Raw genomic sequence first — 26,571 nt, forward strand, 5'->3', positions numbered from 1 at the left:
CAGTCCAACACTCAGGGGCTACCTCAAATTATTACTGTATGCTGTAAATACTGGCCTAAATACAAGTGGATGTGATACATGTGGATGGTGAGAATCTTGATCAAACCTTTGTGCTTCTTCAACGATGAAGCATGTCCTTTACCTGGAGAAAGTGGCAAATCCCATCATCCCAGACATAGTAGATGATGGATATTCTCCCTCTGCCTAAGATTCTGGAGGCACTGCTTCAAAAACTTCAAGTTCTCAGCCTTGTTCTTTTTTATTCTGGGTAAACTTCAACGCTCAGATCACACGACGCCGAGACGTCTGCTAAAACTGCTATTTACCTTTTATCTTATGATTCTGAACTCCAGAAAACTAGAAAAACCCAATTCACAGCATGCAAATGATAATTTTCTTTTATCACCCCAATTATATCGCTCTAACAGCTTCCAAAATACAGGCGAGGGAAAGGACAAAGGTGTGGATGGTGAGATCATTCCAATTTGAGCCCGAGCAGAGAGAAACACAATTTCTGACTTGCATTTTCTTTCTGTTCCTCAAAATTAGAGAGAAATGTCTGAGAATCTTGATCAAGTTTGCTGCCAACAGCTGTCAAATGCTGGGTCTGTGGGCCAAGGAACTCACATGGGCTCAACTTGGGGAACTGCCTCCAAGTATATGGCCTTTTGTGGGACACCAGGGAATATTCTCGTGGTCCAGCTGAGATCAGCCCTTTCTAGTGGGGCTTTTGCTGTACCCCCACATATTAAGGTTCAGGTTACAAGTGAAGGAGATCTTTAGAAAAGAATTCAGCGTGATTTCAAGACCCACATATTGTAAAACCAGAGGAAATGATGGTGGCTACCAGCCAAGGGAATCACATTCCAGGGTCTTCAGGTTGGTGCCGGGAGTTATGGGGCAGTGGACGACAGGGAACACCCTTGCAGTCATCCTCTGCCAACAGGCACCGTGGTCTTGCAGCTGTCACCCATGATGAAGGAATCCCATGAGCAAACTCAAGCATAGCTCTTTTTTAAGGGACACTAAAGGGCTCCTGTTTCTGAGAAATCATCCGTGCATCTCCATCCATTTCAGACAGGCTGCTTCTGGGAGGTGGGGGTGGCCCATTCAGAATTTTGAAAACATTTTGTGGCCATTTGCAGGAAAGATGTGCAAGACGCATTTTTGAAAATGATGTGGCACATCAAATATTCCTTGCTAGGATGGATTCCGTTTCAAGGCCACCAGCACCCTTGCCTTCTGAGCGTCAACTGCAGACTGGCATTACCTGTGCCACAACCAGATGTTCTGTTGGAGTCACTGGAGCCAGAGGCAGATGGGCAGGATGGTGCCAATCCACTTCCTGATGAAGCTGAGCCTGTTCCTGACCGAGCAGGAAGTCAAAGAACTCACCTGACATGGAGCGACGGTCGGTATTGCCGCTGTCCTCCCCATCTCCATTCTGCAAGGAAAGGGGGACAAACCCATCACGCAAGTGACCTCAGAGATCAAGGGCAAACACTTATGCTCGGGAGGGTGTGGGGAGCAGCAAAATCAGCCACTGATGGTTCTAAAAATAATGCTTAAGATGCCTGCCACAAAGCTAAGTGTCTAGGATTCTACGGGTTACAGAATATAGAACACTTCAACATCAGTTGGACTCTCCTTCCTATTGTTTTGGTTTGCACAGTGCAGCTGAGTTTGCTAATGAAATGAATCTTAATCAATAAAATTAGATGGAGATTTTGGGTACCAATAGATGTGGCAGCAGGCCCACTGGAGCCTCCAGCCACCACAGACCTGGGGATCCCATTCTCATTCTTCCCATTCTGTGTACACATCGTAGGGGAGAGAGGCTGAAAGAGAGAGAGAGAGATGCACACCCAAGCTAAACACATCAAGGGAGCATGGCTGTATTCACTCCTTCCCCCTCTTTTCACCTTGATTCGGGCTTCTTGACTTTGGAAGAATGACCTGTATGGAGATAGCAGGAACCTCTGGTGGATCTGGGCCATGGAGTTCTGCTCCCCTCTTTGGGTGTCAGCTGACAAGGCCTCCAGCTTGATTTTGCCCTCAGCATGCTGGCGGAGAAACGGTCAACTGGCTTGCTCTGTAGAATGGCCTCTTCCAGGGCAGTGGCCGCTGGAAGGTGGACAGAAGAAAATGCGGATCTTGCTTCTCCAACCCCCAGCCCACCCGCCCAAAGTTCAGCTTGACGCTGGCCACTGAAGCGGGCTGGCCTGCAAGGTGCAACTGTACCACTGCTGCTCTGCCTCTGGTGGTAGAACGGATAAAATTGAAAAGGCCACCACCTGAACTGTAGCATCTTCTACCAGGGAACTGCCAACTCTGGAACTGGTGGACATGAGACATGTCCCTCCCGTATGAGGGAGATGGGCGGTGATAAAAATATGATAGATAGATTGATAGATCGATCGATCGATCGATCGGTCTTATGAGCTGGACTGAATCAGCTATGTATCACCTCTGAGATGCCTATGGCAGTGTTTCTCAACCTCGGCCACTTTAAGACGTGTGGACTTCAACTCCCAGAATTCCCCAGCCAGCAGAGGAACCGCTGATACCACTGACACCAATTTCTGGGCCAGCTGGATGTGCCACTGAGCCACTTTCCCCTTTCTGGAGACATCTGGTCTCTTCCAGTCATCTGACACTTCATCCTTCAGGATTTCTCAAGGATCAATAATACCTAACAGTTCAACCAAATCACCCACCAATAATCCAGGATGGTTTTCGTCTTGTCCTTAATTCATTTGAAAGATCAAAGGAATTATCTGATTACGCTTCTCTCGATGTTAACTGCGAATCCTCCATCCTTCGCCACTGCCTCTTGGAGGACCCCTCCTCTTCTCAGACGCAACTGAAGCAGGAGAGATACTCAGCCCTTCCGCCTGGGTCGAAGAACCGGCTGAGCAATTCTTTTGCCTAGTTCTGATTTTGGACCATCTCTTCACCAAGCCCAGCAACTTCTCTGCTTTTAGCTTTGCCATCTCTGCCATCCTGGGTTTTTTACAAGCGTTTTCACGTCTTTAGTGAGGTGTTTAGACAGCCACACTGACTGCTTTCCTCACTGGGACTGCCTTCAGCTATTCTTCTAGCACTTTTTTTTTTTTTTGAAGAAATTCCCACTTGCCTTGAGCCATCAGCTTCTCCTGCTATGAAATCCCACCTAACGCTACTTTGAGTTTACTACAGTCTGCTTTCTGGGAGTCCAAGGGACACATTAGATCAGCTCTAAATACGAACTCCATACACTTTCCCTAAGTGTTCCTGCTAATCCACATCCACAATTAAAACTTTCCTTCGGGTTAGTATGAAGTCAACAACAGTTGGATCTTCTTGTCCACCCTCTGAAAGTTATCAGCAAAACCAATCAGGAATTTCCTGAAATGTTCATGCTTGAACATTTGTGTCCAGATGTCAGGGCAATTAAACCCCGTGCCTCCAATTTGTGCCAATCCAGGCTTCTTTGAAAGATTTGTAATGTTATTTTGGCAGACGTGACTCGCATCCTCTCCCTGATTGGGTGGGCAAGAACTGTACCCTCTCCTGACTTTGCCACAGATGCCATCTGAAATATCACCAAGCGCGTTCACTTAGCCTCCTGAGCAACTGTTAATATATAGTGCAGAAACTGAAGTCCCAATTCCCAAAACACTGTTTCTGTTCCAGCTGCTGTATCTGAATTATGACAATCACATCTCCCTTATGGCTGTTCGTATACGCCCTTCTGCACTAAAATTTCCAGCCTGTTTCGATCTGGTGGATATATAATGCAAGCCATCCACTCACTCAACAGGCCTTGTTGCAGCAATATTCCCATTCCTTACCTTAAGGCTGTTTCTTCTGTCCAGGTAATTCGGACGATGTTCCCAGAAAGCAAGTCTTTCTCACCATCCAATTTCTAGTCCTTTTCCATGGAGAGGCAAACAGAAAAAGACGAGAGAGAGACGGGGTCTTAGCAGACATCACCTCAGGTAACCACGTCTATCGTTTCAGTATGAAGGGAAGAAGATTGTGCCATTATGTTAGTTTCAGTCTTTTATTTTGCAGACGACCGCATGTTCTTCCTTCTTCCCCCAACGATTATCCAACACGTCCTGAATTATCTCATTAACACACAACCTGAAATTCTTCTTCCTGGACCAGTGCGGGGTCATCAAACCGGAGCTCTGCACAACTGCAGAAAAAGAACACGAAGTCTCAGCAGCTATGATCACCTGCTCAGTACGCTTTGCAATTTCAGCCTGGAATGAACTAGGCTGCAATGGCCCAATTTAGATAATCAAATCCTAACTTAGTAACCCAAGACCCACACAGGGAGTATACAGTCCATTTCCTAGTTCTTCCGTCTTCCAGAAAGAAAACAGGAAAATGCCCCTTTAACCATGACTTCCTGCTACCTCTGAAATGGGCACCCTGGTTAACCACCTTTTCCCATTTTTTAAAAAAAATAATCATTTTTTTTTAAAAAGAAAAAGAATGAACAAGGGAAAGGAGGAACAAAATAATTGATGCAGAAATACAATACCAGTAGGTGGACAAATTTACCACTTAGTGCTCATTATACCTTTGATAAGAAATTAGCCATAAGAAAGCTACTAACAACATTATAAATAAATATTTAGTTTCTAATTTCCCCATTGCTGTACTCCAAATATTTATGAACATTTAAAACGTTTACACATTTCTGATTTGGTTAACTGCTCAACAGAAATCAGGATATTTGAATCCTAAATTGTTTAAAGAAATGAACCGAAATGGTGTGTTTGATCATTAGCAGGAAGTTTGTGTGATTCCCCAATTTCCCACAGGTGCAGGGTGAGAAAAGAGCTGTATGTGGGGGTGCCTATCCTGAAATTAAGACAGGATTTAAGACACTGCAATACACACTGCAACAAAACCCAAGTGTTTTGTTTGTTTGTTTATTTATATTTCAAATTTAGTCACCACAAAGACTCAAAAGAGCAAATCTGGGCAGTTTACAATAAATACACTTTTAATTGAATTCAATTAGTCGCACAGGGTCTCTCCAACTTCGATGAAGACAACAGGCCCTACCAGAGCAGAAAATCAGACTGCCCAACCCCACCCCACCGTCCTTACGACATCCAGTTCCAAGGAGGGAAGGGGTCATTTTCACTTGTGAGAAGACCAGCCGCCTGTCCTTGACTAAGCCTTGCACTTTTTCTGCACCCAGCAGAGCAGATCACCTTCAACCATGAGGCCTTTGTGCAGTGAATGGTCACCCCTGGTCACTCCTTCAGGTTCGGACGGCATATCGAGTTGCTTGTCCCCCCTGGGACAGGGTTCCCAGATATCTGACCAGGCAAGAGGATGGGGACAACTGGAAAGGAGGACACACAAATTGTTTAATATTTGTATGTACATTCAAGGGGGAGGAAGGGATTGCAAGCGAGTAAGCTGGCACACTATGGGGCAGATGCATGAAGAATGCACCCGCGCTTTAGGAGGCAAAACCCTTCAGTGTGTCAATTTCAAATGGAGCTTGTTAACTTGTGGTTAGCATTTATTAGGGAAGCTGTTAAATCAGTGCTTTTCAAACTTGGCAACTTTAAGATGTGCGGACTTCAACTCCCAGAATTCCCCAGCCAGCCATGCTGGCTGGGGAATTCTGGGAGTTGAAGTCCGCACATCTTAAAGTTGCCAAGTTTGAAAAGCACTAGGTACTCAAAAAGCCTGACAAAATTTGATTTTAAGGCTATGCCTGCCAGGTGGAGGGCATGAGGACAAAAGGGACGACGTGTCCCCCTTTTGACAGACGTCTGGTAATCCTCTTTTAAAAAATGAACGGCATGAGACAAAGGCACCGGTGGCTCTTCACGCAAACTCTTTGGAGTAGCCTTAGCGGGCTGCTGCAGGACCAGGTGTCGCCCATTCGGGAGACCTCAGCCCTGGGAGAAGCACGGGGGCTCCTGGGAAGGGCCAGTGGCAGAGGGACCCCCACCCTCCCTTAGCCAGATTACGTGCCATCGAGTCAGCGCTGGCCCTTTCCAACTCATAGGCAGCTTTTCTCCGTGCAAGCCTTTTCCAGGGAGCTGGGTCTTCGCATCACGTGTCCGAAGTAGGCTAAGTCGAGCCTTGAGGGTTCTCCCCTGGCTTGACTCGGCCCAACTCGCGCTTCAGAGCGCGACGCGGGAAACGCCATCCCGATCTTTGCAGGCGGAGCGCGTCCGGGCCTCCAAATATCTTCTCCAAGGCCTTCGTGGCCGCTCCACCAAGTGCTGTTCTGCGGGGTGTTTCTCCGCTGGGGGTTCTTTTCTCGTTCACGGGCGATCAGGGTGCTGGGCGACTAACGCGATCGGTCACCCACTGATGGGTGGCGGGCGGAGCAGCTCTCCACCGCTGCCAGTTCGAGGGCCGGCTCCTCTCCCTGCTGGGGTTAGCGGGGTCGTCGTCACGTTCAGCTTCAGCCCCTTCTTTCACTCTGCTCCTCGACTGACGTCCGCAACTAGAGCTCGCGGGCCCTTGGCGCTTTCGGCCCGCAGGTGCGGTCCCCGCCACGGAGCAGGTCCTTGACGGCGCCCCCTCCGGGTTCAAGACCCCGCTCGCCCTCCTGCCACCCGGCTTCCCTTCACGTAGGCTCAGCATGGAGGCTGGGTGAGAACAAGGGGAACAGCACGGGCGAGGGTGCAGCCTCGCCGCCCTCCGTCGCCGACCTGCGGCCTGTCCGTTTCGCCCGGTGCTGTCCGGACGGGCATCGCATTCGCACGACCACAAGCGGGTCCGGCCCTGCAGCCCGGGCACCCGGGTCAGGAGGGGCCTGCCAGCCGCCTGCAGCGCCCGTGCCAACGACGCCCTCGAGGCTGCCCTTTGCCAAGGAGGCGTTCACACGGCCGGGCGAAGCCGAGACCAACCCGTGGGGCTGAAGGGGCATCGCCAGCCTTCCCGGGCCGGGCGGCCCCTCTCCGTGCCGCGCCCCGCTCCGCAGCTCTCCTCAGCAGGACTTCGCCCCACCCAAGGCGCTAGTCCTCAACGTCCCCTGAGGAAGGAGGGAGGCGGGACTCCCGGAGCGCGCGCGCGTCACCCATCCGCCGGCCGAGCCCCGCTCTCCCCCCACCCGGCCGCGCCGCGCGACCGATGCCCCGCCCCCGGCGAGCTGCGAAGGGCCGCCCGCGCGGAGGGGGCGGAGCCGCCGCCGCTTCCCATTGGTCCCGCGGAAGGTTTGTTGTCCTGCCTCAGGCCTGAGTCGGCCCCGCCCCTGCGCCGGGCAACTCTTCCCCGCGCATGCTCGGAAGGAGCGGGAGCGGCGCTCGCGCGCGCTGCTCCGAGCGCTGCCTTCTTGCCGAAACCCGGGGCGCGCGCACGCAGACTCCCTCGCCGAGGAGCGGGGGCGCGGAGGCCCGGGAGCTTCCCCGCGAGGAGGGGCCGCAGCCTCCCTGGAAGGGAGCCCAGCCGGAGAGAAGCCCCGCGTCTGGATCGGGCGCTGCTCGCTACCTCCTGAAATGCAGGCCGTCGCCCCCTCGAGCAATTCCGGCCGATGGGTGGGAAGGGCGCCCCGGCCCTGGGGAGCGACCTTGCAGCGCGGGGGCCCTCGCAGCATCAGGATCGGGCGCAGGAGCGAAATAAGGGGCACCCCATCGACGGATTGGGGGTCCTGCCGTTGGGGCGACCTTTTCTCCCTTTTGCACTTTCCCCCCTCCCCGTTTATAACCCCCGAGGCTAACTGGCGCACAAAAGTCGCAAAGCACGCACGCACCGGCAATCGCCCTTTATTGAGCAGCTCCAGGAGTTCGGCCTCTCGCCCCACCGGGCCGGGGCAGCGGCGGGCGGAGGGCCCTTTCCGCCCGGCCGCAGAAACAGCCGCGTAGCGAGGCCGAAGGTTAGTGGGAAGAAACGGCAATTCAAGTTTGGTTAAGTTCAGAATTGAAATAATCGGCAAGAACAACAACAGTGACGTGAAGCTTCACTTGTTAGGAGGGAAAGCCCATTTTCAGTGTTTCGATTTTCAACCTATGCAAAAGTATTTGAAAAATCAAGTATTACAGTTATCTCCTAGCAATATGACAAGCAGAAAAACAACCCCCGTTTCTGGGATCAGCTTTTGCTCTTGCCGGTGATCTGCAAGTTGGGGTGCTACACCGAGGATCCGAGAGAAAACGTAAGTCGCGTGCAAGGAATGGGAACGTACGTGGCCGCAGAAGAGTAAGACTCATCGGAAGGTCTGGGAGAAGACAGCATCCTGCCAAAGGACAGAATTCAGAACAGGCCGCTTACAAAAAGTCAGAATTCTTCTGAAAAGCCACTGTGGTTTTTTTCTTTTTTTGCAGCTTCAGTTTTACTGAAAACCAACTTTTGTTGCGTCTGTCCAGAACCACCAAAGAAATACTTGATGGCGTTTGTTCGGGCCCAAACAATTAAGGCACTAAATTGTAAGAACAGACCCCATACTGTGTCTGCGTCCAAAATACTTCCGGGTTTCGGGTGGTCGTTTTAAGTGCTCCAAGTGAAAATCATTGCGAGAGACTTAAAAGCAGCCTAAAAAGGGTAGTGTTTGCTCGTTACGGCCCACTACCCCCAGCAATAAATTGCTACGATCTAACAAAGGCACCGACTGTTCAATATATGGCCCAATTGTGTGTAAGGAAATCATTCATTTTAGGAAGGCACAAATGAGAGCTGATCCCCGTTCCTGTTTCCGCAATTCTCCTACTCTAACCGGGAGAGGGAAAATATGGATTTGTCCAAGAAGTGGCAATTTCAGCGCAAGATCACTTGGAAGATTCTGAGGTCTGGCTTTTCTCCTGCAGCTCGCCTCAGGCTGCCAAGCCGAAGCCTAGCACTCAAACTACAAAGAGTTAGCACCGCTATCCGGAATAAATGCTTGATTTGGGCACCCGTACAAAAGCTTGGCAACAGAGCAAGTTAGATGGAGGAGTTCCACATCGAGGCGGCTTCACGTTCTGCGGGTTCACGAGGACACACTCAGGACTGCGTTTCAAAGGGGAAAAAAAAAAGCAGAGGTTAGGAAAACAATAGCAAATGATTTCTTTAAAAAAGTAATAATAAATGGGGATAATAGGGTTGCAAATATTCTGGAACTTTATATACTGATAGAGTAGAAGACCAGGTTCTTTTTGAAGGAAACTTACTTCTACAAGTAAGACTTCTGGGGGGTTGGTGGTGTATTTCTATCAGCAAAAGCAACTTGCCCACAGTGAAGAAAACGGACTACAGGTAGTCTTCGCTTAACAACCACAATTGGGACCAGAATTTCAGTTGCTAAGCAAAGCAGTCATTAAGCAAATCCGACCCAATTTCATGACCTTTGTGCAGCAGTTGTTAAGTGAAGCACCTGGTTGTTAAGCGAATCACATGGCTGCCCATTGATTTTGCTTGCCAGGAAAAGTCAAAAATGGCGATCACGTGACTGTGGGATGCTACGACAACCGTGTCAGTTTTTCCAGCACCGTAGTAAGTCCGAACCATCGCTAAATAAGTCCGAACCATCGCTAAATAAATGGTCATTGAGTGAGGACTACCTGTATATCCAAGTAATCTAGAGATAGATTCCAACTTCACAGGGGCCTAAATATTTATTTATTTAGTGGATTTATATGGCTACCCGTCTCACATACGTGACTCTGGGCACCTGACAATATTAAAAATAATAAAAACATACACAAAAATATAAAACCCATAGCAACCCCCCCGACAAAAAATTTACAAAGCCACAATCAACACTCAGTATAAAAAGGCCATGGGCTCCGTCCCACCCCTGGGGCCCCAGGCTTGAGCACAGAGCCACAAACTCAGGGCACCATGGAAGTCCAACAGAGACGGGACTCATCCAATCTCTGGAGGGATGGCATTCATAATAAATAACATAAATAAGAATAAATACATGAGACAAGAGAGCTGCAATGTATTTTTCAGCCACTGGTAACCTTGACTAGGGGAAAGCACCTCGATCAGTGTTTCTCAACCTTGGGAACTTTAAGGTGTGTGGACTTCAACTCCCAGAATTCCCCAGACAGCCTTGCTGGCTGTCTGGGGAATTCTGGGAGTTGAAGTCCACACACCTTAAAGTTCCCAAGGTTGAGAAACAATGACGGAGGGAAAAGAGGCCCCAGTTCCAAGGGATACTTCTGGCCATGGGGCTTCATGTCCAGTTCATATACTCACTGATGATGATGATGATGAGCATCACAACCACCGCAACCAGGATGGCCCACATCTGCAAAAGAAACCCCAAGAACAAAGCGTTATTGGTTGGGAAATTTCTTAATTGTTCCTGAACATTTTAAAAGGAAAAAAAAAAAAAGAGGAAAATAGACGAGATTTACCAGCATAAGATTAAACAAATACAGATTTTCAGAGTAGCTTATTTTATGTATTTAAATACCGTATGTCATTATAAACTATTATCAAAATCAAGTTAGTCTGTAAGTATCCATAACAGTAATAATCAGCAGAGTGTAAAGTATGCTAAAGTTAAAAATGTCTTTCTTAAAATAAGAAATCTATCTTTATTTGTCTGTAGATAAATCATCCATGACGTAAATATTAAAACTTTATGTAAGAGAAACCCAAACTTTGGGTGTGATACAAGCCCATGGATAGAATTACAGTCCAAAACTGGTTTCCATGTTAAACTGAATTCTGGGTCAGGTTTATTTTTCAAATCCTGGGTTATTTTAGACACCGAGGCATACCCCCACCACTTTATTTGCCACTCTTGTTTTTTAGGAATTGTAGACAATCTCCAGTGAGAAGGGTAAGGCACCTGCCAGCACCTAAAAAGGTAGTTCAGTATAGTTTCAGTTTTAGCAGTAAATATCTGGAGTGATATACCATCGATAAAAACATCTTATACCATATTTAAGTTTTCTCTCAGTGTGAAATTCACTGTAATTTTACTCCTTTTCTTCCATTTAAATTCTCATTGTGGCCTATCAATCATTCTTTATTTCATTATTCAGAGCATAAACTGGAGCAAATTTTATTTTCCCACGTTCAGCATGAAATATGAATCCTTCTTCTGCATCTTGGTTTTGTCTTTCCAAATTCCACACTAAGTTTCCCACATATATTACTCTATTTTTTCTTGTCTGCCCGAGGCCATATTTTAACTACAATGCTTGCATTGTCCTTTTTGATATGAAACTCTTGAAGACATGTAATACATACATTTTTCTTTTTTAGCTTAAAAACATATTGTTCCTTGTAAATGGGCTAGTCAGCCCATTTCTATTATTTGAAGATATTTTGATTTCATCTTGGATTTCCAAAGATTCATCTGGGTCCAAATCAAGATAAACTTTGGGTAAGTTTTCTCTTTCTCTTTCTAAATCTTCTCTTCCAAAATCTTCAGGTACACCTCTGAACTTCAAACGGTTTTTAAATTCTGTTTCTGCTATTTGTAATCTGTCCTCCAACTTCTTTATCCCTGACCTTTGAATTTGCTGGGCAAAGGCTTAATTTCTTTATTGTGCTGTTCTGTTTTGGTTGTTAATTTGTCAAACGTACCATTAAAATCAACCCTGTCAAAGACGGAGCACTACCAAAACAGCGAAAACGGCTACTTTCCTCTGTAAGCGGAAACTTCTTGAAACAAGCCAGTTGGAGGGCTTGGAATGTTTAGTAGGACAAGCCAACGTGTTTCCCACCCCATCAGTCATAGCAACTTGCTATGAAACTGCCAACACTACAGTGTTATTACAGTGGGTGGAGGAATGCAAAATGTTTTCTCACGGGATCCAGCAGTGGCCCAGGGACCTTTGTGGGCTGCAGACCCGGGCAGAGGATGGGTGCCCCCTCCTCCCAGGGCCCCGGTTGTGGTTATGGGTCTGAAAATAAAGGAGAGCGTTCTGCAGAAGACAAGGGTCACACCAAAACCCGGATCCAAGTCCAGTCCTCTTTTTTCAACACCTTCTTTAAATGGCAGAGTCTGAGTGAGTTCTCTCGAGGCAAGAGCCTAAATTAGGAGAATGGACACACTGCCGTAAGGAAAAAGGACTGAAGTCTGTGCATAAATAGTGGTAGGGTGAGATTTGGAAAGCCAATGAAAAAGAGGATATATATCCCCCAAACCAAGTCAACCTCATGCAGACATCAGTTGGGTTCCTGAAGATCGCACCAGCTTCGTCTGCAAGGGCCATCTAGCTCAGTGTTTCTCAACCGTGGCAACTTTAAAATGCGTGGACTTCAACGCACAGGACAGGAGGGACGAGGAGGAACGGCTCCTAAGATCTGAACCGTAACCTTCTGACCAACCTGGTTTCCAGCGGACAAGCATTCTTACCTTGCAGTTCTTCCACCAGTATTTCCTCTTCAGCTTGGCTGCATTTGTCTCAAACTGAGCAGCTCCGGCTTGTAAGGCATCAGCACGGTCATCCAGCTCAGACAACTTCTGATCCCTCTCCAAAACTTTGTCAACGTTGACCCGCATGATATCCACCACCTAAAACGTGAGAATGAAGCCTTAGCTTGGTGTTTGCTTTTCTGCTCAACCATGCATCGCCTTAAGGAAAAAGGACTGAAGTCTGTGCATAAATGGTAGAAATGAGATTTGGAAAGCCCATGAAAAAGGGAATATACATTCCCCAAGCCAAGTCAACCTCACGCAGACATCAGTTGAGTTCCTGAAGATCAGTTTTTACAGAGAGAACACCACACTTTTTTTGCAGGACCATCTAGCTCAGTGTTTCTCAAACTTGGCAACTTTAAGGATTAGGGTTAGGGTTCCAATTTAAAGGGCCACCAAAGTCTGCTAGAGAGAAAATGCTATGCATCAACTCATAGAATCCTAGGTTCAAAGGGACCTTGGAGATCATCTGGTTCAGTAACTGCCCAGTATAGGAGTCCAAATAAAACCACAGATTGGAATGGCGAGGACCATCTAGTCCTCACCCCTGCTCCACGCAGGAATCATGCATCCCTGACAATGGCTGTCCTGTCTGATCTCCTCCAGCAAAGGAGAGGCCACCCCCTCTGACCTTGTGGGACAGTTCTGTCCATTTCTCTTCTCTGGACCTGTTCCAACTTCTATGAATCCTTCCCAAAATACGGGGCCTAGAACTGGACACCTGATTGGAGGTGGGTCCAGTTAAAGCAGAATAAAGTGGAGCGATTATTTTTCATGATTTGGGAACTAAACTCATGTTGATGCCATCTAAAAGTATATTTCTTTTTTTTTTGCAAGCACATCAGACTTCTGATTCAGATGATTTGCAGTCAAGGAGCACTCAAGGCCCTTTTCACATATGCTGTTGCTAAGCCTGGTATCCCCATCCAGGGCTGTGTATTTCTCTCTTGCTTTCTACTTGTGTTTAAAATTTATTTTGTTATTTAAACCAATTTCTATAACCTCTCAAGATCATTTGAATGTTATTGCTGGGTATTAACTGTTCCATCAGATTTTTGTCATCAAGCAAATGGGATCAGCATTCCCTCCAACGCTTAACAAGGAGGCCAGACCACTTGATACCTCAATCCACTTTGACTGACACTCTTACAATACAAATTTTGAACCAGAAGGAACCAGTGGTCTTACTGATGTTCCTTTTTCTACTTTGGATGGACAGCATTCTTAGCCAGCTTGGTCCTTCTGCTGCTCTGGCAGGCAGAACCCAATGTTTTTCTTTTGTAGCCCCAGAGAGCAACCACCATGCCTGTTCAGGGATTGACAAGGAACATATTGAAAGAATTCCATAGAGTAAGGAAGGTGGTCTGGATACCATCCCCCCATGGTAGGGAAAAGAATGTCATGGAAGTCCAGCATCCTATCCTTCTACTTTCCTCCTGATTGAAGAGTAGGTAGAAGCCATGGCCAGGAGGATCTATACACAACTTCCCCTTGTATGCCAACTGGCACCATTCCTTGATTGCTGGTCCTTCTCAAAGTCAGGACATTTTATACAACATGTGTGTATGTGTTGGCGACCACTCGTAGCCGAGTAAGATTTTAATCCTGGAAGACAATCTTAACGGTGGATCCATAAGTGGCTGTAAAGGCCAACATAAAGGCCTGTAAAGGATCTACACAACCTCCCACAATGAAGGCATGAGTTTCCAGGTGGAAGACGGTCACGATGAGGATTCGCTTCTCCCTTTCGCCCTGTGCTCGTGCTTCTTCACAGTCTGTAGCACCTTTAATAAGGGCTGACCTCCAATTTGAACTCTGACAACGTAATAGCAAACTCAAAAAGAAGAGACAAGAGAAAACACAAGCAATTTTGGATGAGATGAAAATGAAAGAAGAATTAAGGAAATCCCCCAAAAAGAAAGCAGATTTCACAACAGATTAAACTTTTACAGCGGCAGCTACCTATGTTAATAATAAGAGAAATGGAAGTAAAAATGAATTATGCAAAACCAAAAAATTCTGAATTTGCAAACAAGCCAGGGAAATTCTTGGCATATAAATTAAGGAAACAAAAAGAGAAAAAAACTGTTATTAAAACTGCAAGATGGAAATATTAATGACAGACAACATAAATATGCAAAAAATATTTCAACAATATTATTCTAAATTATATAAAGAAGAACTCCCTCTGGCAAATGCTGATGAATATTTAACCAAAAATTATGGAAAAAATAATGAATGGATCTATAACAATAAGAGAAGTTTGTAAAGGCATGGTCAGACGGCCTACCAGCCTCTTATTGTAAACACTTTGAAGATGAACTACAACCACCTTTGCAAAAAATGATAAAACTATTTTACAGAGCGGAAAGATACCAGTTGGACAGAGGCTAACATAGCAATAATACCCAAGGAAGGCCATGATTTGACTCTGCCAAAAAATTACTGCTATATCACTACTGAATAATGACTATAAGTTATTTACAATGATTTTAGCCAGGGGTTAAAACTGTTTTGCAGAACTTTATTCACGAAGATCAGTGTGGGTTTTTACCCAAAAGACAGTATTAGAAATGTCCAAAACTGGACATTTTGGAATACTTAGAACAACATAATGAAAAACAAGCTGCTTTGATCTTCCTAGATACAGAAAAGGCCTTTGACAATTTGAATTGGACTTTCTTGTTTACAATTTTGGAAGATATGGACTTTGGTGAGAATTTTATTGAATGGGTAAACTCGATTTATACTTTGCAAAAGGCCCAGATGATTGTAAATGGAGAATTAACAAAACCTTGTGAGATGTCCCTTGTGCCAATGTTATTCATCTTAGCTTTGGAAGTCTATTTGAGATGTAAGACAAGATAATTGCTGGAGTGAGGATCAAAAAAGAAACATATACATTATGGGGTTTGCCGATGATTTGGTTATAATCTTGGAAAATCCTTTGGAAGGACTAGAAATATTAACTGAAAAATTAAAGGATTTTGGTGCGTTAATTGGATTTAAAATTAATAATGAGAAAATGAAGATGTTAAAAAAACATGAGCATGGAACAGCAAAAATAATTGATGGAAAAAACGGGTTTCAAGATTGGGAAAAAAGTGGAAGACTTGGGTATTACTGTGACTAATATGAATTGTGTGTTATTTCAGAATAATTATGTTAAGACATGGAATGAAATTAAGAAGGATATGCTAAGGTGGGAGAAATCACAATTGTTATTGCTGGGGAGAATTTCGGTGATAAAAATGAACTTTTTGCCAATAATGATGTTTCTGTTTCGAACAATACCTACTCTGACAACTGATACACCTTAAAACAATGGCAGAAGGATCTGTCTAGGGTTGTATGGCACGAGAAAAAGCCAAGGGTTAAATATAAAGTCCTCCAAGGAGACTTGGGAACTGCATGATTTGAAATTGTACTTTGTAGCCTGCTGCTTGGTTTGGATGAAGGAGCGGGTGCTGCTGAGAAGTAAGAGGATTTTAGAATTAGAAGGGCATCTGAGGTGGCACACCACAACGAAGTTAAGGTTAATCTTGCTTTTAAAATCACTGTATCAGAAGTGCCATGTAGTCCCAAGACTGGGATAGATATTGATGCAGATTGTGCCTGAAAATGCCTTTATGAATCTCAACACAAGAAGCATTATATAGAAAAGAAACAGCAGGCAAAGTGAGATGGCTAGCATATAAGACTTCAAAGGTTTTAGTTTTCAATGGTTTTCATTAAGACAAAGACACCTATGATAAAATGGGCGAAGAATTTTGGACAAAATATATTGATGGAACAATGGGAGAATATGTGGTTGAAAGGACTGAAATTTACAAGTTATAACCTAAAAGAGAATTTTTATAAAACATACTGTTAGTATATGACCCCAGAAAAATTATCCAGAATGTATAAAAGTACCTCAAATTTAAGCTGGAAATGTGGACAACATGAAGGGTCGTTTTATCATGCTTGGTGGACTTGTAAAAAGGCCAGGAAATTTTGGGTTCAAACACACACAGTGATACAAAGAATTTTAAAAATCAACATTCAAGTGAAACCAGAATTTTTCTTGCTGGGAGTAACGGATAGGCAAGTAGAGAAGAGTTGTGGAACGCTGTTTTTGTATACGGTTAACTGCTGCGAGATTATTATATGCACAAAAATGGAAAGACTCCAAAATACCCACAATGGAGGAATGATGGTGAAGATGAGAGAATTAGCAGAGATGGCAAAATTGACTAGTTTGACTAGAGAAAGGATAATAACTGCATTATGGACTTCTTGCTGAAAAAAAAGAACTTCTGATTTATGGGTTCGATTGTTAGAAAAGACAGACTATGGAAATATGGAAATTATGATGTAATTTTAGAGAGAGAGGACAAAATATAAATGTATTTATAACCTCTGTTAAGAAGATCACAAACAGCTTCTTTACAATCTTTTCTTTTTCTTTTTTTTTCCTATTTTCTTTCTTATCTATTCACTATTTTCCTCTATTTTCTTTATTTCTTTTCTGAAATTTGTACCATTTTTATCTTGTTAAAAATCTCTTTAATAAAAAATTATTTATTAAAAAAGGAAAGGGGCGGCCAGGGTGGGCTGTGGGTGAAAAGGATGGAGTAAAAATTGGGGTCTCTTCAATCACTATCTCAATGGGAAATAAAAGTCAGTGCTGTTTTTATTTTTTGATACTACTGACTAAGATTTGCAGTGCAGCAGCCCATTCAAGCTGTCAAGTTTCAACTAGGGTTTTAGCGTATTTTGATTTTTTTAAAAGGGAACTGCAGAATCTTCCTTTTTTGCATCGGACCCAGAGGTCCAGAGGGCCACCAGCCTTGAAGCAATGGGAGAAGAGCCCCCCAAAAGATTATGTCTGTCTTGAAAATGGTCTGAAAGTGGACCCCCAGTCCTAACATCAGGACGATTGTGAGAAATCAGGCCAACCCCCCATGCCAGCTCAAAGCAGCTGCACCCCACCTTGGCCAACTGTTGGGCTCTTCAAGAAGGCCCACTCTCCCTTCAACTGGTGGAGAGTCAGTTGGGTCAGGCCCATTTCTCGCCCGCCCCCCAATTCTGAGTTGCCTGGCCATACATACCTCATCAACTTGGTGCTGAGTCTGCTGGAGACGTCGGTTGCTGCCAGAGGCAGGGCCTGCTGCTCCAGGGGGACCTGACCTGCACACAAAGACAGCCCGGGGTTATTGCCAGATCGGCATTTATAAATCCTGGTGAGTTAATCTGGGTTACCGACATCAACTCACGCATTGCAAACCTACTTGGCACATGAGGATCCTAGGAATGCTTCCTGAGACCTTGTCTAGCACCTCACCAATCCAGTGCAGCTTCAGCCACCATCCGTCTTACCTTCACGTACATCACGGTGTTCCAACTAAACCTAACTAGCAAACATCGCAAACACAAGATGGTTCTTTGCTCCTATCTCTGCAATAACCGCAAAGTACAGAAACAGCATTAATGGCTCAGAGGAATAACCCTGCCTGCCTGCCAGCCAACGAGGAGCATCTCATGGGACATCAGCAAGCCGGATGCCTTGCATTTATTTATTTATTTAACTTTATTTTTCAAGTTTTCGCAACCGCCCATCTCCCCCGAATGCACGGGATGGGAGCACGCGCCACAGAAGACAATGCATCCCCAGCTATCACTGGCCTTCTAAGCAGACTCAAGCAGAGAGGAGTAGTTCTGTGTAAAGGCCACACTAAAATGCCACACAGTGCAGGAATACGCATGGCGACAAGACACCAATTCTTCCCTACGCCAGTATAAATCTACTGCCAGCCTCGTTAGGTAGACTGGATCAGAAAATCAACTCCACGGGAAGCCTAAAATTACCTCTATTGAGACTGGCTGTAATACCAGACTCTCACAAGACTGGCAGTCCTCCTCCTCCTCCAGTTAATCAGGGAGGACCCCGCCTGAGCCACCTCTGAATGTTACCTCCTTGCTTAAACTTAAAAAGTGTTTCAGCCCCTTTTGCCTGTCTCCATGAGGGTCATCCTCCTGACTCTCTACCTGTACCTTGGCAAAGAAAAAAGAAATGGGGTGTAGCCTTGTGGGAGTACTGAAGTGACCCAGATGCAGGTCTGACACCCTAACCTTCAGCCCATCTCTTCTGAATCGGCTTAAACTGTTAAGCCATGGTTTAAGTTCACCCTACCATGCATCCCCACGTTCTCCAATCCGTCCAGCTTCTTAGGTCCCTGCTCAGCCGCATCCCCACCCAACCTTCTCAGAAGGCAGGCTGCCATCTCTGAAGGCCTCCATACGGATGCCAAGTGGGGTCATCAAATGGAGGGCTGGATCTGGTAGGGTTGCCCCCTCCTCTCCCTGCTGCAGCTAATGCAGACACATGTCACCTATCTGTGGTGACTGGTCTAAGTGTGGTTAAGGTGTTAAACTATGTGATAACCTGGGTAGTTTTGGATCCCCCACCTCAGCCCAGTCCACCAGGAGTTGCTATTATGGGAAAAACCTAGAGGAAGGGCCACGCATCTGGCCTTGAGTGCCGGAACAAAAGGCAAGGTTTAAATCAAACAAGTAAAATAAAAATATATTGCCTGCCAAAGTTGCTCAATTGCAGAGAAAGAGAATTCTAAAGCTTTACATGAAAATGAAAACTGAGCCACAGAGGGGAGGATTGGTGGGGATTTGGGTGGTGGGACAAACACCAACTGCTTCTCTCTCATACAACAGAGTGCTAGCTTATATATCCTGTGCTGCCTCCACTTCCTCCTCGGTTCTTCTTTCACAGGGAAGAGAACATGGGAAGAGCAGGAGTTGGCCAAAAGGGATCCAGGGACATCCTACAGCTCTGAGAGGTTAAACTTGGTCCAGAAGGATCCTGTAGGATCACAACAGGTCGCATGGAGCCCTGTGAAGAAACAGGCTTTGCCCCCGCCCTGGATCTAGAAGAATCCTACAGGGAGATCTGGCCAAATTTAATTTTGTGCCCAAGTAACGTGTAATAAATTTGTGACGGGATATTTTTGCACATCAAATAACTGAGTGGGGAGGAAGCAGGGCAGGGAAATGCAGAACAATTTTCAGGTATAGCAGCTCACTGAATTAATCTCCTGGCAAACGGCTCATTAGTGCCTCATTTAAAAATTATGACGACGGTCTGCCATCTGAACGAAGCGCCATCGGTTTCATTTTTAACGCGCAGGCTTGCTCCGAAAACCGCCCGACGAAGTGCTTACGGTGGTGTCCCTGAGCTGAATCCCTGCAAGCAGGAGGAAGCCCCGCTAAGTTTCACACGATTTCACAACCCTCTCAGTCTCAGAGCAGGAGATTTATCCAAACGCTGCTCTGAGCGGCCTGAAGTCTCCGACGGAGTTTAGCTACCGCGCCCGCGGCTTGGCGCCTGGCCACCTGGGGAAAGCGGGCCGCAAGGCCCGTCCTAATTCCCCGAATTGCAGTTTAGCCCAGTTAAAGCGCCGGAGGGAAAGCCGTTCGGGGGTTCGCGAGCGGGCCCCCCCCGCCCTTCCCAGCCCGCAGAGCCGCCTTGCCAGGCCAAACGGGCCCGCGCAGGCCCCGCGGCGGCGCAGGGCGCGGCTGCTCCTGCCCCCGGGCGCGCCCGGGAACCGCGGCGGGCGCTGGGCGTGGGCCGCGGCTGGCGCAGCGAGCGGAGCGGAGCGGGGCGCAGGGGCGCGGGGGGCGCAGCTCGGCAGGAAGCCTGGCCCGGGGCGCCGCCCCCCCGCTCGCTCCCCGCCCGGTCCGGCCTCTGCCCCGGCTGCGCCCCCCCTGGCTCCCGGGACCGCGCGAGCGGCGGCGCCTCTGCGGGCAGCAGCTCCGCGCAGCGCAGCGCAGCGCAGCGCACCGGCGGGCCCCGGGAGGCGCGCGGCGCCCGGGCCGGGGACGCAGCTGCTGCCGCCGCCCGAGGGCGCGGCGGGGGACTCACATGGCGGCGGCGGCGGCGGCGGCTCTTCGCGGGCGGCAGCGGGAGCGGGAGCAGACCCGGGCGGAGAAGCAGCGGCGGCGGCGGCGGCGGGGCGCGCCGGGACTTTTGCCCCCTGGCGCCGGGCGGGTCCGGGGCGGGCCGCGCAAACCCCTCCCCGGGGGGCGGGCGCGGCGGCGGCGAAGAACTCCCGGCGGGCTCGGGCTCCGGCTCGGGCTCGGGCTGCGGGCGCGCCGCCTGCCGCGCGGAGAGCCGGGGAGGCGCGGCTGGCGGCCGGGGGACGGCGGCCAGTCCGCGAGGGCCGGCTGCGTCGGGGACGCGCAGCTCCCGATCCTTGGCCTTTGTTCGTTAGCGGGAGCGGGCCTGGCTGGGAAGCCTCAGGATCGCCGCAGCCGCCTTCCTCCAGACGCGCAGCTGCCTGAGCCCGGGGCGGAGCGGCGCCACGGGCTCGGAGCAACGCTGCCTCTGACTTGGGACCCGCCGCGAGGCCCCTGCCCTGCTCTGCCCTGCTCTGCTCGCCGGGCTGGGCGGGCGCGGGCAGCGGCCCCTCGCTAGGCGGCGCCCTGGAAGCTGCGGCCGAGGAAACCCCGGCAGTTTCAGGGCTGGTTCCCAGGAGGATAAAGTTTGGGGCGTGGAAGGGGTGAAATGCCGAGGAGTCCCTGGAGAGATCGCCCGCGCCCGCGCCCGCGCCGGCCGCCCCCAAAGCTCCTGCGAGGGTGCGCGTTTTCTGCGTCGGTGGGTCGCGTAATACATTGAGAGGCCTCGGCTAATCCTTAGGAAAGGCTCTGTATCTTTTCATGGTCCTGCTCCTTTTTCTTACTTGCGCTTCCTTAAAGTTGCGCACCTAAATGAAGTCCTCAGATTTTGGGCAACAGTGGCCTTGAGGGCCCTTAAAGTACAGGTAGTCCTCAACTTACGACAGCAATTGGGAACAGGAATTTCCGTTGCTAAGCGATGGGGACGTGCAGTGATTCCGCATTGCTTAGTAAGGGCAATCCCTGCGGTCCTGCTTGCCGTCCTTAACTGAATCCCAATGTTGTTAGGTGAGGCAACTTCCTGCTGGCTTCCCACAACCAATGTCAGCGGGGAACCTTGCAGGAAGTTGCAAGTCCCAGGCTAGCTGGCAGGTAAGTGGCTGCTGCCAGGTTGGGGAAGGAACAAGGGGGTGTGCAGGGGTGTGAGGCGTGTGTGACTGGCCAGTGTGGCACAATGGAAAAGGGCCAGGGGAGGCTTACCCCAGTGACTTGCAACCTTCCCTGCCAGCTTCCCCATTGACTTAATGGGGAAGCCAGCAGGGACGGTTGCAAACGGCGACCCTGTGATTGTGGGGCGCTGCAGCTGGTCTTAAGTGTGAACCTTTTGCCAAGTGCCCAGATCGTGATCACACAACCACAGGGGTGTTGGGATGACTAGAACTCCAAGGACTGGTCGTAACCAGCATTTGTTCAGTGCCGTCGTAACTTGGAACTGTTGCTGACCAAATGGTCGTAGGCCGAGGACCGCCTGTACTGTAAGATGCTGGGCTCCCCTGTTGTTTTGTTTTAGCAATGAAGACCTAGTAGGATAACTCTTCCAGGCTTTCTGGGCCAAATCAGACATGATGCAGGGAGGAAGGTCTGTAGATCAGGACAGAAGAGTCAAGACAGGGGCCATGATGCACATAAAAAATGGGCAGAGCTTCGATTGGATCGTCTTGCCCACCATCTTGACTGTTTTGACGGCATCCTGCAGAGCCTCCCCAGATACAGGCAATCCCTCCATCCGCTGGAGCTCCACAGGGAGACGAACTGTTCATCCTTTTCTGCCTTGGGTTTTCAACTTCATGCTGAAGCATCAGGTCTCCCTTGGAGGCCTTCTAAGGGGTGGGACAGATGGCCTCTGCGTGCAGCCCGGTGGGGAGATAATCTCAACCAGAGTCCACTGGGACAGGGAGTGAGCTCCAGAACCCACAAGAGGGTATCCTTAGTGGATCCAGCTGAAGAGGACTTGCTGGATCTAGTATTAGATTGGTGTTAGATGAGGACTCCATGTGTCATTAGATGTCCCATGATCTTTCTTTGGTCTCAAACCAGAAGCCAGTGCCATACTTAGCTTGTGACGGGCTGGCTCAACGCAGCAACTTCTAAGCTCGCCAAGTCCTCTGTACAAACATTGTATGTAGGTTGCTATAAATCACTAGTCTTTAAAAGATGTGGTTAGAATAGTGGAAAAATGAAGGGGCCTTAGAGGTCATTTGTCCAACTGTCTGCTCAGTGCAGGATCTACTAGACAGATGACCGTGCGGTTTTTGTTTGAAGACCTCCAGAAAAGGAGAACTCATTACATCATGGGGCAGCCTGTTCCACTAGCTAACCACCTTCCAGAATAGTTGAAGATTGCTACCATATCTCCCCTCAGTTGTCTCTTCTTGGCCATCTTTGCAGCTTTCCCTGGAACTTTCCTTCACAGACACTTCTCCCTGTTAAATCCATCCTGTGCGTTTCAGCCCACTGCTGAAGCTTGCCTATGTCTTGTTGATCTTCTCTCTTCCTTCTAAAGCAGGGTTTCTCCAAGCATAGCTGGCTGGGGAATTCTGGGAGTTGGTCCACACACCTTAAAGTTGTCAAGGTTGAGAAACACTGTTCTAAAGAATCAGACAAACTTTGCAGCTTTGTGGTCACCTACAAATGTTGTAAGTCTCCCCCCAACTCCCTTCTCCAAGTCATTGATCCAAATACTGACCAGTCTAGGAAAAACCCTTGTGTCCTACATAATGTGAAGTGGAGCCATTTAATTAGTGTTTGGCTGTGGTCATTCAGCCAACTGTGAGTACATTTAACAGTTGCATCACCTACCCCATATTTTACCATTATAAGGAGAATATCACAAGAGACTAATGCCTTCCCAAGCTCAAGTTATACTATGTCTGCAGAATTCCCCTGATCTACTAAGTTAGTAACTTGATCTGAGGAGCAGAATGTTCATTTGCATAGCAGATCCCTATCCTCTGCTTTGACAACCATCAGTGTGACTTAAATAGCACTGAAGACCAAGAAGGCAGGCCCAAACCGAAGTGGGTGGAGGAGAGTATCTCGAGTGCCAGTTAGAAAATAATTTTGTGAAGCCCAACACACCTCAGGTTGTTACCAGCTAAACACGTCACAGCATGTCCAGTACTCTTGATAAAGGAATGGTCCTGGAAACTGAAAGTGTTCCTAATGTTCCAGGAGACCAACCCCCAAATTAAGAACAGCAGGAGTGATCAAGGAGTTATCCAAGAGACTCCAGGGTTTCCCTAAGGATGCAGAGTGATGTGCTGATGCGCCCAAAACAAACAAAAAGGCCACATGCTTCAAATGGGGAAATTTTCTTCTTTTTTAATTTACAGCAGAAAGAATATAAAGCATTCAGAAAACATTTTCCATATTTTAAGGGCAATTCAAAACATTTTGCATGGTTCCAGCAGTTGAGTTCTTCAACAGATCCATTGGTTCAGTGATGCTTTTAACATGCACAGTTACAAAAATAAAACTTACAAAAGGAGACACCTATACTAGGTTTACATGCAAGTCTCAGGGACCCCCCCCACCTCTGTTTGGGCACCAACTACTGTGTGGAACTGCCACGAAGCGTGCAACAGAGGGGGTTCATGTTATATTCTTTATTTCGTTCACACAGGTTCATTCGTTTCACACAAGTGAAGTCACACAAAGGAGCAATTCTGGATTTGGGGGAGACACGAGAGGGTTCCCCGACCTGGTGTTCAGGACAGGGCAGACAGGAAGGGGCCTGAGGCACCATCCTGACACGCAGTCCTGCACACCAGGGAGGGACACGCCCCAAAGCATGACATGGTCTTCACAGAACGTGCCAGAGGTCATTGGCGGGCCCAAAGCGAGTGGCCCCAATTCCACAAAGCTGTTGGGGACGTGCGTGTGGGCAGCTCCAGCAAGGAGCCCAGGGAGGGGCTGCAGGGAGCAACGTTCCTCAGCTTGCCTTGCGGGCAATCCCTCCTCCAGCAGGGGACGGGCTGCCAGCCGGTCAAGTCTGTGGGTCTGGAAGGAATGATGGTGGAACACCTTGAGAAGCTACACGTCTCTTTCTGGAAACCCTTTGGCCAACGGGAACAGGCTCACCAACCACCCCTGAGGTCATTAATCTTGCTGGGGGAAAGCCACGTCCGTCCGAAGGAAGGGAGCAGCCAGCGTTTGGCCAAGGGGGACGCTCCATCTGGTCAGCCACGCGCCAAAGACCTTCTTCAGACACCCCAGCGCCCTGGCGCACCCTGGGGTCTCTGCAGCTGTCCGGAGAAGGCCTTCGGCATCGTGGACAGGGCAGGGTTTATGGGCCGATTCGCTTTTTTGCTTATTGAAGTGGGCTACAAGCAGCACACCCACCCACCTGGGTTATTTTCCAGTCCTGGCAGTGAGAGGAAGTGATTAAAGAGAGAGAGAAACAATTATAATGCTATAAAAGGCACCTAGATCCCAGGCCAGTTCAGGTCTCAGTCTTGGCGGGTTTACGGCCGTTTTAAAAGACCCCCGTTTAAAAACTGCAGAATTGTACCTCTCTTCACGACCGGCCAAGCAAGACGTTGAACCTGGAGACTGGGATCGAGCAAGACCAATCGTGTCCCGTCGACCAAAGCCCTCCACGAGGCCAGCTGGCACCATAAGACACGCACAGGGCTGGGGGGTGGGGGGGTGGCAAGCAACGAGAGACCTCCAGGAGCCGACGCGATGCTCCGGCTTCCCCGGAGACAACCGCGTGCAATTGGTCTCCCTGTGCCGCGGTCTGCGTTTCACATTGTCAAAACGATGAATTCTAAACTCAAATTCTCTTTGGCTGCTCTCTCTCTGGAAATAGCAAATATACCATGACACCCCTACGTAACCTTTGCATCTTTTATTTTTATTTTTTTACTTTAAAAATTTTGTGCAATTTAGTACATTGTCTGACTTTCAGCAGGAAATATGGACATGTGAAACATTTTTTTTCTACTTTCATACTATTTCTTTTTATTTTTTTAATTTTTTTTAAGTTTATGTTCATTCTAAGTGTTCTTTATTGGAGTGAGTGTATGGTGTTAAGCTAGATACAATTTTGAATTCTTATGATTATCTGCTTTGCAAAATAACTTAATTTTTTGTTAAGCAATATTAGCATTCACTTTACTTGGCACCATTGGCAAAAAAAGAGAAATTAAATAAAATAAAAAAATAAAAAACATAACCAAGAAGGTTAAAAGAAATTTAAAAACTCCTGGTAGCCAAAATCAAATGTAAACATATCTCTTTTTTTTTAAAGTAATGTTACTTTGCCTTTTTTTTCCTAAGTCTAAATACATTAGCTCTTTTTGCTTCTGCAGTTTATTCATGCTTTAGCAAAATGTTCTTCTAAAGAACATTTAAAATAAAGTTTCTTATAGTGAAATAAAGTTTTTGTTTCATTTTACAGACCATAAGCCACTAATGCTTTGCTTTTTCATTTCTTTTTTCCTTGAATTCATGCACATCTGTTTTAATATATACAATATGTACAAACATCCACACTTTTCTCGTTCATTCAGACAAAACTATACAAATACGCAAATTTCTCTTGCCAAGTTATTGACCCTTTGTGAATAAAATATTTAGCAATTAATATATTCCCTTTCAAATATTTATTTTTCATTGCCATTTCTACCTTCTCTCTATATACAGAAACTGCCTAGGTTTTGATTCTTTTTCTTTCTTTCTTTCTTTCTTTCTTTCTTTCTTTCTTTCTTTCTTTCTTTCTTTCTTTCTTTCTCTTTCCTTCTGTTTGTTTGTTTGTTTGTTTTTGTTTTGATGAAATAGCCAAAACAAGGAATTTACTGGGCGGAATGCAGCACCGCACTGCTCCCATCGGCGATAGAACTGTCCAGTCGGCATATCTGCACACGACTCTTCAGTCGAACAAGAGGTCTGCAAGGTTACCAAAATGCTTTACAAATCATTGCAATTAAATAAGTAAAAATCTTATGTGAAGTAAGGCCAGAAAATAAAGTGCCAAATATGAGAAGTGCATATGGCAGTTGATAGACTTGAAGGCTTTCAAGAGAGAGAAAAAAAGGACACCGAAAAGAACAGTTTGCTTGAGCTGTTCACCCCATTCTCTCTCTCCACCCCCCCACCCCCACCCCTCGTAAATACCCGTTTGCCTTAAAAACACTGTCAGCTTCCTGGAAAAACTCTCAACGGGATCTCTGAAAACCAGCAGATCGAAACGGCTGCGTCTACGGTGCGTCGCAGGTTCGGATGAAGAACGGAAAGACAGACGTGCAAAGGGGTGGAGGAGGGATGACCAGGCGAGACAGAAGGTGACC

At 47.5% G+C, this 26,571-nt stretch overlaps 1 protein-coding gene across 1 annotated transcript; it reads right to left on the reverse strand.

Moving 5' to 3' along the window:
- Positions 1-7,716: 7,716 nt before the first annotated feature.
- VAMP3 (vesicle associated membrane protein 3) lies at positions 7,717-20,421 on the reverse strand. The gene is made up of 5 exons (XM_063317494.1): positions 20,250-20,421; positions 17,425-17,503; positions 12,269-12,427; positions 10,150-10,201; positions 7,717-8,955 (listed from the first exon to the last, which is right to left on the reverse strand). Coding segments are annotated over exons 1-5 (312 nt in total). The 5' UTR covers positions 20,252-20,421; the 3' UTR covers positions 7,717-8,935.
- Between the last annotated feature and the right edge of the window lie 6,150 nt (positions 20,422-26,571).

The sequence above is a fragment of the Candoia aspera genome, chromosome 18 (genome assembly GCF_035149785.1).
Source record: "Candoia aspera isolate rCanAsp1 chromosome 18, rCanAsp1.hap2, whole genome shotgun sequence".
NCBI classification, from domain to species: Eukaryota; Metazoa; Chordata; class Lepidosauria; order Squamata; family Boidae; genus Candoia; species Candoia aspera.